Here is an 18782-nt window from a genome sequence, read left to right on the forward strand (position 1 = left end):
GATTGGTAGAAGTATGGGGAAATCATTGTTTGCTGATGATGGGGCTATCTGGTTTAGAGGAAAGAATATAGAGTATAACAAAGAAAATGCAATGTGCGCTAAATGAAGTAGAAAAGTGGTCAGGGGAAAATGGTTTTAAGTTTTCAGTGGAAAAGACAAAAATAATAGTTTTTACTAAAATGAGGAGGAATGTGGATGTTAAGTTAAAATTATATAAAAAAGAATTAGAGCGTGTAAGTACAGTAAAATTTTTAGGAGTTTGGTTTGATAATAGATTAAATTGGAGAGAGCATATTGAAAAATGGTGGGAAGATGTAAGCGAGTTGTGAATGTAATGAGATGTATTTCAGGTCAGGAATGGGGAGCAGATAGATTGGCTTTAAGAAATATATATATATATATATATATATATATATATATATATATATATATAAGATCTATAATGGATTATGGTTGTATTGTATATGGTTCTGCAAATAAATCTCATTTGATTAAATTAGAAAAAATAAAATCTCAAGCATTAAGAATTTTCTGCGGAGCATATCTAACTTCTCCAGTTTCTGCTCTTCAGGTAGAGATGGGTGAAATGCCTTTGCAGATAACAAGACAGCAATTAATGGCATCTTATTGGGCAAATTTGAGAGGACAGAGAGAGGATCATCCAACAAGAAAAGTAATGAGTCAGTTGGGAACATGAGAAGAGAGAGTGTGGGGAAATTAGTTAGAGATATGAGATTGGAGGAGATTGGATATGCTCCAATAATTCCTTTATCTCCAGTACCATTATGGGTTATGCCCCAACCAGAAGTAGATATAAGTTTATTAGAAAAAAAGACAAAGGGAAGGTTCATATGAAACAGAAGTATATAATGTAAGGGAGTATATTGGGTCAAGATATGGGGAATATATGCACATTTTTACAGATGCTTCAAAAGATTCAAAAACGGGTCATGTGGGTTCTACATTTATTATTCCAAAGGTTAAAGTGTATAAGAATAAAAGGATATCAGATTGTTTATCGGTGTATACTGGAGAGATGTTTGCAATAATTATGGCAATAAGGTGGATTAGGGAAGTTAAAATATCCAAGGCAGTAATATGTTCAGATTGTAGTTCAGCTCTAATAAGTTTGAAGGAGATGAAGTCAGAAACAAGACAGGATATGGTAATAGAGATATTTCAAGAATTATATTCAATCAAACAAGCTAGTTTAGAGGTACAGTTTTTGTGAGTTCCAGCTCATATTGGGTTGAGAGGTAATGAGGAGGCTGATGCATTAGCAAAAAAGGCAATAGAACGAGAAATAGTAGATATACAGATTTTATTTAGTAGGTCAGAAATTAAGTCAATTATTAAATTGACATTAGACATATGCATCAAATAACAGTGGGTGAGGGAAGAAAATCAGGTAGGAGTAGGTATGAAGAGAATATGATTACAAGATTAAGATTGGGGCATACAAGATTGAATAGTACGCTGCATTTAATAAGTAAGCATCCAACAGGTTTATGTGAGGTATGTGAAGTTAGTGAAACAGTTGAGCATGTATTAATGCACTGTAGGAGATATAATGTTGAAAGGAAAGAGTTGAAGGAGAAATTAAATAATATAGGAGTTAAGTTTACAATTCAAAATGTATTAAAGTCAAATAGGAGTATAATAAATTTAATGGTAGATTATTTGGGAAATACTGGGATAAATAAGCGTATTGTCACCACAGATCTCGTTTAATCACCAGCACAACAGACTCTATGATATATATATATATTTTATTTTTTTAAATTTAAAATAACCCAAACACACATATAAACATTTGGATGCTGCATTAAACACATTCTTAAAGGGGAGAAAAAATTATAAATAAACTCCACAGCTGATTCCAAGTGATCAAGGCTGAGACACCCCTCGCTGCAGCCTGTAGCACGATGACATACTTGGATGATCCAATACGTACTGGACGCGCATGCGCGGTGGTGCGTTTTGGTCTGTAGGCTACAAATAAAAATAAATAAAAAAAGTTAAATATAAATGATCACTTGAGTGACAACTGCGTGACCTGACTGCTGTGATCAGTTTGTATATTAAACTTAAATTCAGGGGGTGTGGTTATTTTTTTTATTTTTTTATGTATGTACATCATGGCATGATGTAGGCCTAAGTAGGCTACCGGTACATAAAACTCCGTCGCTATAGAAACAAAGACGCTAAAATGCAATCATACAATGAGCTTCTCTACTACTTATTGTGAAAATGGTATTTTTATATTTGCTATTAGTATCCATACTGTAAAATCCTTATGTTTTTATTCAACTATGTGTGGGCCTAATGAAAAATACGGGACAAATCCCGTCCCTTATTGATTTGATACGGGAGTCGGGACGCATCATCTTACTTGTTAATACGGGACGATTTCGTATTTTAAGGGACCTTATGTACAGAGCACTGTGGAAAAATTAGTATAGCCATTAAAGAAGGAACTCCTACCAGGCAAAATATCATTAAGCACTTTTTTTCTGACAAGATTTAGTTTCTTGATGCTGTTATTATTTTTGCGTTTTCCCTTGAATGTGTAGCCTACTGGTATTTTAAGTTGTTTACAGACCGTATTGTAGGCTATTGTAGGCCTACCTCTATGATTAAAATTACAGAGACAATTACTTGACTCATTTTTTGCTTTCACTCAACAGCAAATATGACCTGAATAAAATAAAATGGCTTTATTTTAAAATGTTCTGTATACACGCATTAAATCCATCACATTTAGGTTTAAAATCATGTGATTTAAAATGTTGTAAAATTAACTATTTTGCATGTATGTAGAGAGAAACTAGGAAAGCATCACATTCATCTCACTTAAGACCAGCGCAATGAGCGCATGCGAATTATGTTCATGAACGTGACAAATGAACAAAAGACTCGGAAGGTAAAGTAATTATTTATGTTCCCTGTAAATTATTTTTGACTGCATTATAATGATTTCTTAATTCAGAATATGATCAAGATTGCGTAGGTGGATGTGTTCGGGGAATTTGCCAGTTAAAAGTATAACATTTAAAGCCCCTTAAATGAACGAAATGACTCGTAAAAAGATTCATTCATTTTGATGAACGAGATCGAACAAGAGAGTCAGCAAAATGATCCGAACTTCCCCATCCATGACGTATTGGATCATCCAACTACGTCATCGTGCTACAGGCTGCAGCGAGGACTTCTTGTCAAGGCTTAGGACGTTCCAATTCAGCCCATTGCAGTTTCCGCCAGTAGTGGGCACTCGCAATGACGTACATCCGAGTGAACGAGACGGAGGGAAGTTAGCAAGTGAAGGGCATGACAACTTTGGACTAGAACGCAGCCGGTGTCGTTATCTGTGCATGTGTGCGTTCAGAGACATGTGAGTACCCTGGTGTAAATGTTTACAAAGTTCGCTAGCATTATGCTAATGCTTAGTATTACTAGTGTTACACTACTATTGTGTGTATGTGTGTACTCACCTGACATTGTATAGTTATTATCGGAGTGTTTACAATGGTTGTGTAATAGAGAACTATGTTTTTTGGGTTGCTGTTACTGAGACCCAGCAGTAAAAGGCTGTTCTTTAATTTAATAAGGAGCTAATGTGTGTTATCTGGTATATTATTTGGTTATTTGATATAAGCAGCTAAAGTTAGGCTACTTGAAGGGAAAGTTGTACTAATTACCATTTCTTAGCTTTAATTATTGCATCATGTCAGCACTGTATTTGAGCATTGGATTGCATTCTTACCGATGCACCACAGCGGTCACCTATTCTCAACTAGCTACAGTTACAGTCCTAGCTATCAAGTCACCATTACAGACATAAGTGGTTGTTTCACCAGTGTTTGATTAAAATGATTTAAAAATCAAAATGTTATTAAGCAGCAATTTTAATAGATATAGCATATTAAACTATTTTTAAATGCATAACAATGCTTTATTAAAGGAAACTGCTGAATGCTTTACATTGAGCCTATAATGAGCCACCTGAGACATTAAATCAATACTAATAAATGTGAATAGTGTTTTACTCTGGGAACAATAGTGCTTTGTGGTGATCTTTATCTGATCATTTTCAGTTTCTGCGCATATAAAATGTTATTATTTTAATGACTACTTTGAGAAAACCACTTTTATGATCCCAGACTAAGGTTACAATTTAAATTTCTGGGTTGTTTTGAAAGAGTTTTTTTTTTTTTTTTTTTTTTGATTAAATGATTTGTCAGTGTATTTTACAGTTCTTTAAAGGTGCATTAAGCAACTTTTTCATGTTAAAAATACCCGTTTTCTAACCCATACATGCTTAAACAATTGCCTGATGGGCTGAATGAGCCCTTCTCTGATCACTGAGATTGTCTCTATAATCCTGTAAAGTAAAATAAATAAGAGGGATTCGGGCCGGAATTTTAGACTGGGCGTGACGTCATGCGCGTTCACGGCACGCTCACCTGGCTATGTCTGGCAGGTTTGTGTATTCGCCGCCATTCTCCGTAGAAGATGGATTCTAAGAGACCGGCTTGTAGTTCATTTCAAACACCAACGCAAACTCCACGTAAGATAAAAAAAAGAAAACTTTTGTCCGTGAGCGTGCACACTTCTGGCTGCAGTTTCGCTTGCCGCCAGAGGGGGCATAGTTCTGCAAAAACTCAGAGACTTGCGCAATGCACCTTTAAAGTAGGTAATGCAGAATTGGTGTTCATATTTTACTCTCTTAGTGTTCAACACAACAGACAGACGGGTACTGCTTTAAATACAGGTGATTTATTTAAAAAATAAATGTTTTTTTTTTTTTTTTAAGTGCCCTTTTTGGTCCTTCCGCCCCTGCCCCGGAGAAAGTCTGTGCACGCCACTGATACAGTCTATAAGCAGATGTTGAAGTTGTTAAATCATAAACAAACAATCTGTATGGAACACTTGGTTAAGGTACGTTAAGTGCTCGAGTCCCAACCACTTGGTAGCGCCAGAGAATGTGTAATAGACAGGCTCTGGCAGCGCGCAATTTGAATAGGTCATGTGCGCTTTTACCCGCGCTCCAGTTTTTGCCAACATTCCCGCCCAGGTGCAGCCCTCCGGTAGCCTATGACCATTTATACAGGAGCAAGAAAGAACATTACCTTTTTTGTCCTTGGGGAATGAAAAGAAGGACAATCCATTCCCACTGTTGGAACTATGCATTGCTGCACACCTACGAGGCATTTTCAATCTTTATTTCTAATGTATGCTATGATCAATGAAATGTTATTGAGCGGGATATTGACTGGAGTATTTAAGGTTGCCATACCGTAACGCTACCATGTATATGGACACATTGAACACAAGAATAGAAAAAAACACTCAAATTCAATTTATTCCCAATACATTTATAACGATATGAAAATAAAAGTGCCCGCAGGAAAATATAAATACAGTACACAAAAATGAACTTAGACAGAAAGTCCTCCTTAAGATAATGTCAGACATTCTCAGATGGGCTCTGGATAATGTTTCTGATTCTGCTTTAGCTTCAGGTGCCATCAAGTGGGGTCTCTGGTCGTAATCAGTTGCAAGTCCGTCACTGACCAATCAGCATTCATTAGCAGAATGCTAGCTTGTTCCGGCCAACAACGGCCCAACCTGTAAGAAATCGAAAGGACATAAGTACTCGTTCATTCAATTTTCGACCTATAACCTATGTTGAACTTGCAAAACCTACAATAAAATTTGAAATTTCTCAACGGCAATCGGGTGAAAGAGACAAATTTAGCCTTCTAGCACCATAGACTCCCATTCAGTCTGCACTCGCCCGCGATCACCTCCAGTGGAATTCGAATGGAACTGCATCCAAGATCGATACAATGGGGCTAATAGGAAGTGCCAAGGCTCTCCGTAGACGGGCTCTGGTGTTACATTAAAAACATTCCCCAAGGGAAACCCATTCCCTGGCGTGTGCGTTCCTCCCCCACTGAGCATAATCACCCTGTGACATACTCACCTGACATTGTATAGAGAACTATGTTTTTGGGTTGCTGTTACTGAGACCCAGCAGTAAAAGGCTGTTCTTTAATTTAATAAGGAGCTAATGTGTGTTATCTGGTATATTATTTGGCTATTTGATATAAGCAGCTAAAGTTACTTGAAGGGAAAGTTGTTCTAATTACCATTTATTAGCTTTACTTATTGTATCATTTCAGCAGTGTCGTTTATGCTGATATTTTTCTTTGTATTGTTTGAGAGCCACACATACTGTACACTAGAGGTCTTCTTGGGTCCTAAAAACTGTACCCGACCCGAATCGACCCGAATCACTACTTACCCGAACCCGACGTGTATAAATACTTTTTTTTTTAAAGAAAAACCCGACCCGAGACAGACCCGATAAAATTAGACCCGAGTCCGACCCGACCTGACGCCATTTCCTTTAGAACCCGACTGGACCCGAACGTGAACGGCATTTACATTGTGCACAGCCTGCAGCCCTGCGTTTCTTAAAAATGCACTTAACATAGACGCGCAAGTAGGCCTACGCGCTGAAGTGCTGAAATGTCAATCACACATCACGGTAACCCATTACATCCTATAAAATTTGGCATTATGTTATTTACCGGACCATACGATGATTAACATTAGAACCACCACAGGGTAAAAAATGTTTTCAAATGTAGCCTATAACAGATTTTCAATAAAATATCCAAAGTCTCCCAGTCATTGACTTTTACTAAAATTGTGTTATTTAGATAAAAAAAATTGTGTTATTTTAAAAAGTTGTTTAGATAAAACCAGATTAAAACAAGGCATTAGAACCGCCATAGCAGGTCAAATTTACCATGTAGGCATATGTCTTTATTTTTGCAACTTTTCTATATTTGAGCAACGTGTCTGCTTACTGTAAACAGTCACACAGCGCACGTTCAAAATAAGATGTTTTAGCCTACTCATAAATGTTCAAACTTTGGATTAATTATTTAAAAAAAATTGCAATTTTTTATCGTTTATTGTTTGCTGCTATTTATTCAAGTCTGCCCGTTTCCTGAAGAAAATTCCGATCTATGATGTAGCCTAATGAATAATTTTTTTCTGATTAGGCTACCCCAAGTTTATTGGGGTTGTTCTCTTATTCAAATTATAAATTATATAACTAAGCAAATTAATAACTGAGTAAATAAATGCGGAGGCAACCGTGCTTATAGCCCATTGCACGTAGAAGCGCGGATTCGCTCTCTCACTTAGAAAAAGTGAGAGAACGGTGTCATAGAGTTGTTTTAAATAATGCAATTTTGTTAAATTCCCAACATAGTTTGGGTCTTCTCGGGTCCATTTGGAAAAATAATATTTATTTTAAATTACCCGAGACCCGAGGCCACTAATACCGAACCCGACCCGTGTCCGAGACATTCGTCTGAGTTTTGGACCCGAAACCGCTTGGGTCTCGGGTCGGACCTTGGGTTTTCGGATCCAAGTGGACCCGTGAAGACCTCTACTGTACACTCAGGAAGACAGATAATCATCTGCTGGCTGTCAATAAATCCATTGAAGAGCATTAGAGCATTGGATTGCATTCTTACCGATGCACCACAGTGGTCACCTATTCTCAACTAGCTACAGTTACAGTCCTAGCTATCAAGTCACCATTACAGACATAAGTGGTTGTTTCACCAGTGTTTGATTAAAATGATTTAAAAATCGAAATGTTATTAAGCTGCAATTTTAATAGATATAGAATATTAAACTCATTTTAAAATCATAGCAATGCTTTATTAAAGGAAAAGATACTGCTAAATGTTTTACATTGAGCCTATAATGAGCCACGTGAGACATTAAATCAATACTAATAAATATGAATAGTGTTTTACTCTGGGAACAATAGTGCATTGTGGTGATCTTTATCTGATCATTTTCAGTTTCTGCACATATAAAATGTTATTATTTTAATGACTACTTTGAGAAAACCACTTTTATGATCCCAGACTAAGGTTACAATTTAAATTTCTGGATTGTTTTGAAAGAGTAATATAGAGTGATGTGTTTATTTCAAAGTGATTTTTTTTATTTTTTTTTTATTTTTTATTAAATGATTTGTCAGTGTATTTTACAGTTCTTTAAAGTAGGAAATGCAGAATTGGTGTTCATATTTTACTCTCTTAGTGTTCATGTTGTAACTCTGTGTCGGTGTTGCGAGAGGAAACACTCTTGAAAGTGTCGAACTCACACTTTGAGGGTTGTTCCCATATTTACACTTTTAAAGTGTTGAAATTAAGTATATTGGTGTTGATTTCCGGATCTCAATGTCTATCACAAATGTCTATCAAATGCGCCTGTACGTAGCTCATAGCCAATCGTTTCAATTATACCAGACAGCAGCACTAATTAAAATCTGCACCCGACCCGCACCCGAAATAAAATCAGTTTAGACAATCACATTATAGACACACTTACATAAAACTGTTTATTGCCCGGTCATACAGAAGTTATAACGACAATTAACACAAAGACAACTTCAGCCGAAGCTGTCAAAAGGCCAATACATGAAGAACATGGCTAACGTTACCACAAAACTGAGTAGCCTTATAACATTTTACCAATCGAACAGTCGCGGCTACAACACTATATGGCACGCAATTTCGTCTAGCCTACATCTGACAATTTTGACCATTTTGGGTTAAATATGAAAAATACCGTTCGATAGAACTGCTTTGTTACCACAGTTATCTGCGTGCTTCCTCAGGGATGAAGTTCCACATTTGCGGCTATCCAACACGAAAATGTTTGTAGCAAAGCCTTTCACAATATTTTCTTCAGATAACTCCAAATTTCTCCCACACACTGGACTTGATTTATGATGACGTATTGTTGACAACTTTACAATCTCCACTAGCTCTTCTTTTCTTCAACTCCTCAGCATCCATCTCGACGACTGCAAGCAGATCACGCGCGGTTATGAGGAATTTTTAAAAGTGAAAGTAGCCTAGGTAACGTTATAGATCCTGGGAGGGCGTGGCTCGTCGGCACAAATAAACTGATGCGGATTTTAAATGATTTCATCAACTTGAAATACAGGCATATTTTTGTAGATGTGTTCCTAAAAATATGCATATATTTTTACGTCTGTCATGTTGGAGCCATAGATATAAACAAACTGCTTCGGTGTGTTGCATAGATGTCGTCATCATCTTGCTGCTCCCTCCCCGTTCTGTGATTGGTTCCCTAGCTGAGGCGAAAATCTGGTCCATGGAATCCATGCTGACTAGCAGCATGAATAAAATCGCGCTGCGCTCAAGGCAGCATGGGGAAACCCAGGCTAATTTTATCCATGTCATAGTGTGAGAAATAACAGTATTGTCTTTCAATAGAGCAGTTTTACAGGCTTTTATCATGTATCCTGATTCAGATAATGTGTTTCTAACAGCAAACACTCAGAATAAAGTGAGATGATCTGCTGATGATCCTGAATGGCTTGTTGAATGAGTGTTGATAGTCTGAGGATCATCAATATTAACAGATCTGCTGAAAACACTCTTTATTTCATGACAATAGTTCCTGTTTTCACCTCATTTATTATGCTGATGTCTTCAGATCTCCTGTAAATTGACACTTAAAGCTCATTTCATTGGTGTCAGCAGACTGAGGGGATTTGTTGGTTACTATATTTATTTCTGTGTTTATGATTTTAACAGTTTTTCTTGCCATTATTCATATTTGGAAGAATTAAAATGAGTTATACTCTTTTATTTATTTCTAGATACCTGTATTTTAATGAAGAAGCAGAATAATGTTAGGATTAGCAATACAAATAATGAATGAATTGTTATTTCTCACAGGGTTATTCACTTGAGCTTGTGTTTCTGGTGTCCCACTTTCACATGCGTATGAATGGAAGTCAGTGCAAGGAAAAGTCTAGTGTGAAGTGTCTTGCATGACACTAAACGTCAGTAAAACTGCGTGTATGTATTTTTATATAAGGAAAAATGAAAATCAGCCAGATGTCGTTGTAAATGGGGAAAAAATCACACTTTAAATATCTGGGAGTTACTCTTGATTCACAGTTGTCTTTTAAGAAACATATAAAGCAGGTTTGTAATACTGTTAAATTTAATTTAAGAAATTTTAGACACATTCATAATCAGTTACCTCTAGATGCTGCCAAATTGTATATGCACTCAATGATTTTTCTCACATTTTACATACTGCATCACAAGTTGGTCACAAACCGGAAAAACAATACTTGCTGCTCCACTACAAACGCTAGGCTATATAAACAAACTCTTAAAGTATTAGATAAAAAGCCATCAGGTTATCACTACTGCAATATCATTCAAAAGCACAAACTCTTGACTTTTGCCAATTGTATGTGCTTTGCCAATGTTTGTTTAGTGTACAGAGTAATTAATAATCTGGCTGCGCCCCCATTAGAGGAGTTCATATTATTGCTCTCAGATAGTCGGAGAACAACCAGGGCGACCAGTAGAGGTCACTGTGCCGTACAGCGCAGACGTACTGAGTTTGGCTCTATCAGAGCCTCTAAGTACTGGAACTCAGTCCCAAATGAGATTAGAGATATCAGTACATTTACTTGTTTTAAATATAAAGTAAAATTATGGCTAAAATCTATACAATCATGTACCCATTAATCATAAACTCAAAAAACTCATTTGTTGTCGTATCCTAACATTGTATTGTTGTGTCTATTAATATTGCACTTTATTATGTTCTGTTGTTTTGTTTTATTGTGTTTTTAAGAATGTGAAACTTTGTTGTCTGAAAGGCTACTTGCGTAATGACGTTTTATGGTATATTTATATATGTTTGTTGGATTGTTAATTGTATGTTACTTCTTCCTGCCCAGGGACTACAGATGAAATTTAGCTTGTAGCTAATTCTGGTATGGCTGAGTGCCATGCACTGTCCCTGTTAAATAAACAAACAAACAAACAAACAAACAAATAAATAAATAAATGGCCATTAATAATTCAAAATGTTTTTAGTAAAATAAATATCAATCTCAAAGCTGGTGTCAAATTATGGCAACAATGGGATTCGTCTCTGGATTCAGATTCAATAATGTTTTAAAAATAATAATTGGAAGATAAATTTACCTCATTCAAGGAAAGTTTCAAAGACATATAATCAATTTATAAAAATGCATTCTGCAAATGATCATAATATTTTAGAAGTGCCATTCATTTGTTGCATAGAAGTGTCATTTAGTATAAAAACAAACTCAGTAACTGATATATTTTAGATTTTGGGCAGATCAGTGAAGCCCCTCCCACACCAATTGCATCATCAACAAAGCTCCTCCCACATCAGTCACATGGTCAGTGAAGCTCCTCCCACATCAATTATCCAATAAATGCTGTAAACTCCCATCAGTTACAAGTGAAGACGAGCATCAGAGCATCAGGAAGAGCTGAAATCTGCAAAGACTGAGTTTATTAAAGAGGACAGTGAGAACATGAGTGATCCAGAACCCTGCAGAATGAAACACACTGAAGATCCTGAAGAACAAAGAGGTTGGTGTTTATTCTTCAATCATTCATGATGCTGAAGAACATTCATGTTAGAAACATTCAAGCACTTCATCACTTTTAGATAAACAGTTCAACTATGAAATGGTACAGAATGTTCTGGGGGTTTTTTTCTTCAACAAATGGTCAGTAAAGGGAGGTTTGAGACATTTTTATATTGATTATCAACATCAGATCAAGCTAAATACTATTTTAACTGATAAATAATCAAATTATAAAAAGGCATTAAAATTATCATAATATTTTATAACAGTTGTCTACTTTCTACTATTACTTCAGGGCTCACTTTCATGTCCTTTCAATTTATATTTCTTTCAATTAATTATTTTGATGTACTGAAAATTGTATTTAATACATTTTTCTTTCATGTCAGACCTGATGGAAGTGGAGGAGGAACATCATGTCAAACCTGGAGAAAAACCTGGAGAAAGTCGCTCAAAGACTAAAAAGACATTTTTAAAGAAAAGAAGAGCCAAGAAATCTTTCACCTGCACTCAGTGTGGAAACAGTTTCGCACGCAAAGATAATCGTGATGCTCACATGAGAGTTCACACTGGAGAGAAGCCGTTCACATGCCATCAATGTGGGAATAGTTTCAGTCAATTAGCAAACCTTAATGTTCACATGAGGATCCACACCGGAGAGAAGCCGTTCACATGTGATCAATGCGGCAAAACATTTCTCTGTGCATCATACCTGAAGACACACCTGACAACTCATACGAAGGAGAAGCCGCATTCATGTTCTGTGTGTGGAAAGAGTTTTTCACGGCGTCAAACTTTACATGCACATGAGAAAATTCATACTGGTGTGAGAGAGTACATGTGCTTTGAGTGTGAGAAGACTTTTACTACAGCGAACTGTTTAAAACTGCACCAGAGAATTCACACTGGAGAAAAACCTTACAAGTGTTCACACTGTGACAAGAGATTCAGTCGATCAGGACATCTGACAACACATGAAATCTGGATCCACACTGGAGAGAAGCCGCACACGTGTGATCAGTGTGGACAGAGTTTTGCTTTTAAAAGTGCCCTGAAGCGACACATGATGATCCACACCGGGCAGAAGCCGTTTAAGTGTGATAAATGTGGGAAAGATTTCAGTCAATCTTCACACCTTAAAGGACACATGAAGATCCACACCGGAGAGAAGCTGTTCTCATGTGATCAGTGCAGCAAAACATTTATCTGTGCATCAGAGCTGAAGAAACACCTGAGAGTTCATACGAAGGACAAGCCGCATTCATGTTCTGTGTGTGGAAAGAGTTTTTCACGGCGTCAAACTTTACATAGACATCAGAAAATTCACACTGGTGTGAGAGAGTACATGTGCTTTGAGTGTGAGAAGACTTTTACTACAGCGAACTGTTTAAAACTGCACCAGAGAATTCACACTGGAGAAAAACCTTACAAGTGTTCACACTGTGACAAGAGATTCAGTCAGTTAACAAGTCTGAAAACACATAAGAGGATCCACACTGGAGAGAATCCACACCCGTGTGATCAGTGCGGAAAGAGTTTCTCTTTTAAAACTCACCTGAAGCGACACATGAAGATCCATGCAGTGGAGAAACCACATCAACACAGTCTGAAATCACAGTAAGTAGTTTATTTTCATGTGCTGAGCAACAAAGTCTCTTCTGTGTAAGTTAGACACACATCACTCTATAGCCAAATCTCTCCTCTCCACCTATTCATGGGTTTCATCAGGTCCCTTTCCACAGGTGTATAAAATCAAGCACCTAGATTATGAATGCAGACTGCATTGTGCTTGATTAATACACCTGTGGAAAGGGACCGGATGAAATCCATGAATACAGGGCTCTAGACTGCAAGTAAATGGAAATTCATTATAATCCATTATAAAGCTTGGAAGAGTCAGGGCATTTTTTTTAATATAACTCCGATAGTATTTGTCTAAAAGAAGAATGTCATACACACCTAGGATGACTTTGAGTGAGAGTGAGTAAATCATGGGCACTGACTTGGAAGCCAGGAGAAACATTGTGCCTTGAACGAACAAGTTCATGGAGTTTGAAGTAATATGGCTTTTAAGTCCACAAATCACCAATATTCCCTATGGATTTAATGTAGTAATGCTCAGTGTAACCATGGTATTGTGGCAGAAATAGACAAATGTTTTTACATTATTCATTTCAGGGTTCGTACATCCTTTTGAGGGTAAAATTCAAGCACTAATCAAGAACTTTCTTCAATTTTTTTTTTTTATGTTTAATGTTTTAATGTAATTTTTAATGTGATGACCAAAACCATGATTTGTTCATCCTTAAAAGATTGTTAAACTAAACATTGATTGTTAAACCATTTGTAAAACTAAATGTTTCAAAGTGTAGGAAAACAGTAGACCGAAGATTTAAAACTACAGTTATACTTAAGAGTAAAGAGAATGGAATATGCTGGAATATTCGCTTGAATATATATATATATATATATATATATATATATATATATATATATATATATATATATATATATATATATGTGTGTGTAGAAAGTAGACAACTGTTTAGGGTTGGACCCGAATATTCGAATATACGTTCAGTGGGTTGGTATTCGATTTGAGGTTACAGAGCTTTACAGAGATAAGCGTATGATTTATGGTAACAGAGATTGTTTTGGCTTTATAGCGGTTCTTTAATTAAGTTATTTTCCAGCTAAAGTTAGTTTTGATTGATTCGCTTCCGCCGCAACGATCATTTGTTATTAAATTAGGGGCCGCTAAGACGACACCATTCTCTCTACACAGACTTTAAACGCGAACCTGTGAGAAACGCTGATGGCGTTCACATGCGCATTAAGAATGGGTTCTATAGTTATGTGCGTTTGAATATATGTATGCAGGTTTGGAATTCCCTACAAACCAAGCCTAAACAAAGTACTGGGCTTTCCTTATAAATTTTGATAAAGAATTTTATTTTATTTTGTCGCTTCGGGGTAGGAACGCAAAACGAAATGAGTCCCATCAAATACCCTTTTAAAGCCCTTTACTGGCCAATACATATTATGTTGTGAATGGATCTAATCAGCTTTGTTCTTTTGTTTCCCCTGAACAACCAGTAAATTTCTAAAAATAATCGGAACATTTCAGAGGCAACACTGAATTACAGTAAGTTACCTGTGAAGGGGGTGGATTGGAATCCACTGCTGCTTCAATGTAATGAGTGAATGTAATCAAGGTATTCATCAATATTTTTCCTTCTAAATATCGAATGAGTTGAATGACTTCTCTGGAGATTTTACTTTGTTATTGAAGTTACCAGTGTGATTACTGAAATGTTCTTTTCATGTACTCTTTAATGTCAATATTTGATATCTGGATGCAGTAACAGTGCTTGCTTATTTAGGCCGGCTTCCAGAAATGAAATAGGGACTTGGTTTGTGTTTGGAAACTGTAATTACTGTAATTCAGGTCTTCAATGTGTTAAAACATATAGGGGTCATTGAAGCCAATCATTTAAGGGATAATTTCTTTGTTAAAGTCTATACTTCCCAGTTAGACTAAAGTGTCCTATCCTTGAGAGAAAGAACTTGTTATCTTGATGTTTTGAGACGAGACTCCTGTTTATAGTTAGAGCCTGGCCAAATCCTAACCTTGGAAAAGCTGTGTGTCGGTGTGTGTGTTAGTCTTCTTGCTTACAGGTTAAGGAACCACTGGCATTATTGGAGATTGACTGAGTTGTTGATCGGGACATGTTGGCGCCTAGCAACCCAAATCTGAGACCTGGAAGGTCACGACGTGCCTGACTTCAGGGTCCGAGTGTCAGGTGCATAATCTATGGAGATATGCTTCAGTCTATCTGTATATGTGTGGAAAATTACTATGTTTATCTATTTCTTCAGAAGTAGCCAACATGTGTGTACTGATGTCATTCGTGCCCTTGGAAATGGGTATAACTGCTGTGATCTTTGTTACTGTAAGCGGGACGGCCTACAAACTCCTGTGTGAGTCTTGAAGCTGAACTTCTGCTGATGAAACTGCAAACTATCTTCAGTAAAACTTTTCTTAAATTTGTTTATAATTCTGACTCCGGTCTTCTTTCAAACATCAGGGGCCTCATGTACAAAGACTTGCGTTGAATTCATACTAAAACATTGCGTACGGACAAAGCTGTAAATGTGCGTACGCACAAAAAAACCCAGATGTATGAATCTCTGCGTACGAAGGATCCCACGCATATTCTCTTTGTACATCCCAGTTAACGTAAAATTGAGCGCACATGCACGAGCACAACGCTCCACCCAGTCTCCTCCCTTAATTAAATTAATTTAAATATGGTAATGAGTCCACTTTGGCAAAAGAAAACAGTAAGAAAATGGCGGCAAGAAACGAAACTTTACAGAAAGTGAATTGGAGGTGCTACTATCGGAGGTAGAAACGAAAAAAATAAATAAAAATTATTTGGAACTTTGTCCTCCGGAATTAATAACAAAAGGAAAAAATATGAGTGGGAGAGTTTGGCTGATGCAGGTGGGATCTGAAAGTCGCACTGTAGAGTAGACTGAGTACAGTTGAGACAATTTTTGCGTTTTGATTTTCCACACAAAAATAGACACTGAAAAGAAGTGAATTTCCACATGACACGCCACATGACATTTAATTCAGACTAAGATATTATCAATCAATAATACCCACAAGTAGTTTATATTTTCCACAATTAGATCATAAAAATAAGGTGCTTTTTGTCTCAACTTTGTCTCAACTGTACCAATATGTGGTACAGTTGAGACAGTGCATGGTACAGTTGAGACACCCATTTTTAATGATGTAAAGGTAACTAACCATTCATTGTAAATATAAAAAATAAAGACAAATAAAGAAAATAACAATTGGGCAACATTTTTTTTATTCATCCATTTATATTCATTCATTTTATTTAAATTTGCACTGGTTAAAATGTATAAAGCAGGAACAAGATATTTAACAATATTTATTAATAATACACAGTTTAAATATCTAATTTTATTTTAATTTGCGTCCTATGCTGGCTAATTACGACGTTTAACCTGTTATCATAACACTGAACAACTAAACAGTGTGTTTCCTAATAGAACTCTATCGGGGGTACAGTAGATATGTGTCTCAATATCCCCCGCTGGCCACCTCGCACATTTCTCTAGATTTTGCAATTACCTTGCACGACACAGTACCATGAAACATGTCAGTTTTTAGGGCACAGAATAACGTTTGTGGTGATACCAGTTATGTTTAACAGTCATATAGGGATAATAAGCTATTCATTGTGGAGAGTGCATGGTGAAGTGAACGTCATATCTTAGAAAAAAAAAAACTTTCCCCGATATCTTCGGATCGGAGATGCGTCCGTTGTTCAAATTTCCCAACATGCACGTGCACAGCAAAAATCACAACTTGTGCTTGCTGCGAACGCAAGTTATTTAAGGTGTCTCAACTGTACACATGTCTCAACTGTACACAGTCTACCCTAAATGACCTTAAAAAGAAATGGTCTGATATAAAGGTGGACATTAAACCAAAGCTGTCATTGCCATAGACTAAGGGTTGTATCAGTTTGCATATGCTTTTATATGTTCTTACTTAATTGCATAATTGATAGAATATTCCCATAATACTCGTGTGACAATATATAGGCTATGTCAATTATTTTATAAATTGCAAATTAATAGCAATGCTTCCCACAGGTGGTGGTGCGATAGACTTGTAGAACGAAAATTCGTTGTGTAATGTTTGTAACTTCACTTCATTGCCTGTAAGAGTCGCCAACGGACAAAAACAATGAGAAATGTACGTACGCCAGACATGAAATTGGCGTGGATGAACGCACATTCTCGCGTTAATTTCACTGTTAGTACGTACGACCGTGAGCGTGAAAGCTGGCGTACGCAAAGTTTTTGTGCGTACGCAAGATTGATACATGAGGCCCCTGGTCCTTGGGTCCTAAACGGTTAACCCCTAACACCTGCACCACATGCAAGTACTTTATTACTATGAACTTTTCTGTGTGAAATTGTATTGTTTGAATGTGTACTTGTGTTTTTTAATCAGTTATTCTCTGAAAATCTTCCCTCATGCTCTCAAATCTCATTCATATTATTTTTACATGTACAATAATATCACAGGTTTGGCAAATTGGTGTCTATAATGCTATTCCTTCGAGTAAAGGTGTGTCACATTTGTGCATTTCGTGAAATTACACAAGCAAAAAGGTCTATTGACCATTGTCAGCAGTGTAGCGATGTAATGTATGAAGCACAGCTCACACAGGAGTCACTTTCACACAGCTTTCTGTTGGTCAAATCAAGAGAATTCCAGTGACCAACTTGGTCCCATAGTGACATTTTTGACCACTAACGAAATCACAGATCGTGTGGATTCTTATTGAAATGACTGGAATGCACCAGTGAACATTCACAGAACAACAGATCATTTTACTGCACCTTAACTCTGTTATAATGGAAAACGTTTTCTGCTTCTTGTGACATAAGGAATAGTGTTTCTGGGTCGAAGCCTCTGCTTCTACTTACTCTATCTTGTTTCTAGTGAGAAATCAACAACCATTTAATAGCACTGTTGATTCAAGTCACACATTTAAGCTTTTCAAAAGCCGTAGTGAACATTACAGTCTCCAGTCTCACGGCATCCCAGACTTCAACATTGTACGATTCAAAACAGCTGAATAACTAACCATCTGAGATTTCGGTATAGAGATAAAGGTTAGGATCATAATTTTCAGGAATAATACAGCACAATGAGTGTATATTAGCACTGTTTGCTGTTTGTTTTTGGCATCTGATAGAGCTTTTGGACTTGGAAACAGTGATGCCAGATTTAACAAGCTTAACAAAACTAAACAAGTTAAGTGAAGATGCACATTTTTAATTAGGGTAGTCAAAATGTTAATGTCAATTTTTTTTTTACATGGAACATATGTGTTTCCATGCATTTTGTTGAGATGTCTTTTCTTGTATAGCCTATTGTATATACATGGTTGATTATTCATGTTGCTTATGTATTATACTATTTTTTGTGTATTCTATTCATTGATATTAATCTATTTCTAGCTTTTTTTCCCAGTGCATGGAAGTGTATGTATTAAAATGGATCTAAAATATGTAATAAACAATTCTTATTTTGTATTTGGTTCAGTTTGTTTATTATTATAGAAGTTAATGGTAACCATAGTAACAACATGAAATTAATAAAAAATTAAAATTAAAAAAAGTTTCCCGGAGGCACCCAAACCTGTTCCACACAGTGCCTAATATA

At 36.4% G+C, this 18782-nt stretch overlaps 1 protein-coding gene across 3 annotated transcripts; it reads left to right on the plus strand.

Annotated features, from left to right (window-relative positions):
- Positions 1-3241: 3241 nt before the first annotated feature.
- Positions 3242-18652, plus strand: LOC309500932 (uncharacterized protein). Of its 3 annotated transcripts, none has more exons than XR_014206738.1 (5): positions 3242-3391; positions 11231-11501; positions 11890-13117; positions 14597-15303; positions 15380-18652. XR_014206738.1 is itself a non-coding variant. In XM_082172758.1 (3 exons), exons 1-3 carry the CDS (start codon positions 11444-11446, stop codon positions 14637-14639), a joined length of 1329 nt encoding a protein of 442 aa, XP_082028884.1. In that variant the 5' UTR covers positions 8561-11443; the 3' UTR covers positions 14640-18652. The 3 variants fall into 3 exon arrangements, 1 of the variants encoding a protein (XP_082028884.1); XR_014206739.1 differs by having other exon boundaries at positions 11362-11501; XM_082172758.1 differs by lacking the exon at positions 3242-3391 and having other exon boundaries at positions 8561-11501; positions 14597-18652.
- Positions 18653-18782: the final 130 nt, after the last annotated feature.

The sequence above is a fragment of the Leuciscus leuciscus genome (genome assembly GCF_965113295.1).
Source record: "Leuciscus leuciscus genome assembly, chromosome: 1".
NCBI classification, from domain to species: Eukaryota; Metazoa; Chordata; class Actinopteri; order Cypriniformes; family Leuciscidae; genus Leuciscus; species Leuciscus leuciscus.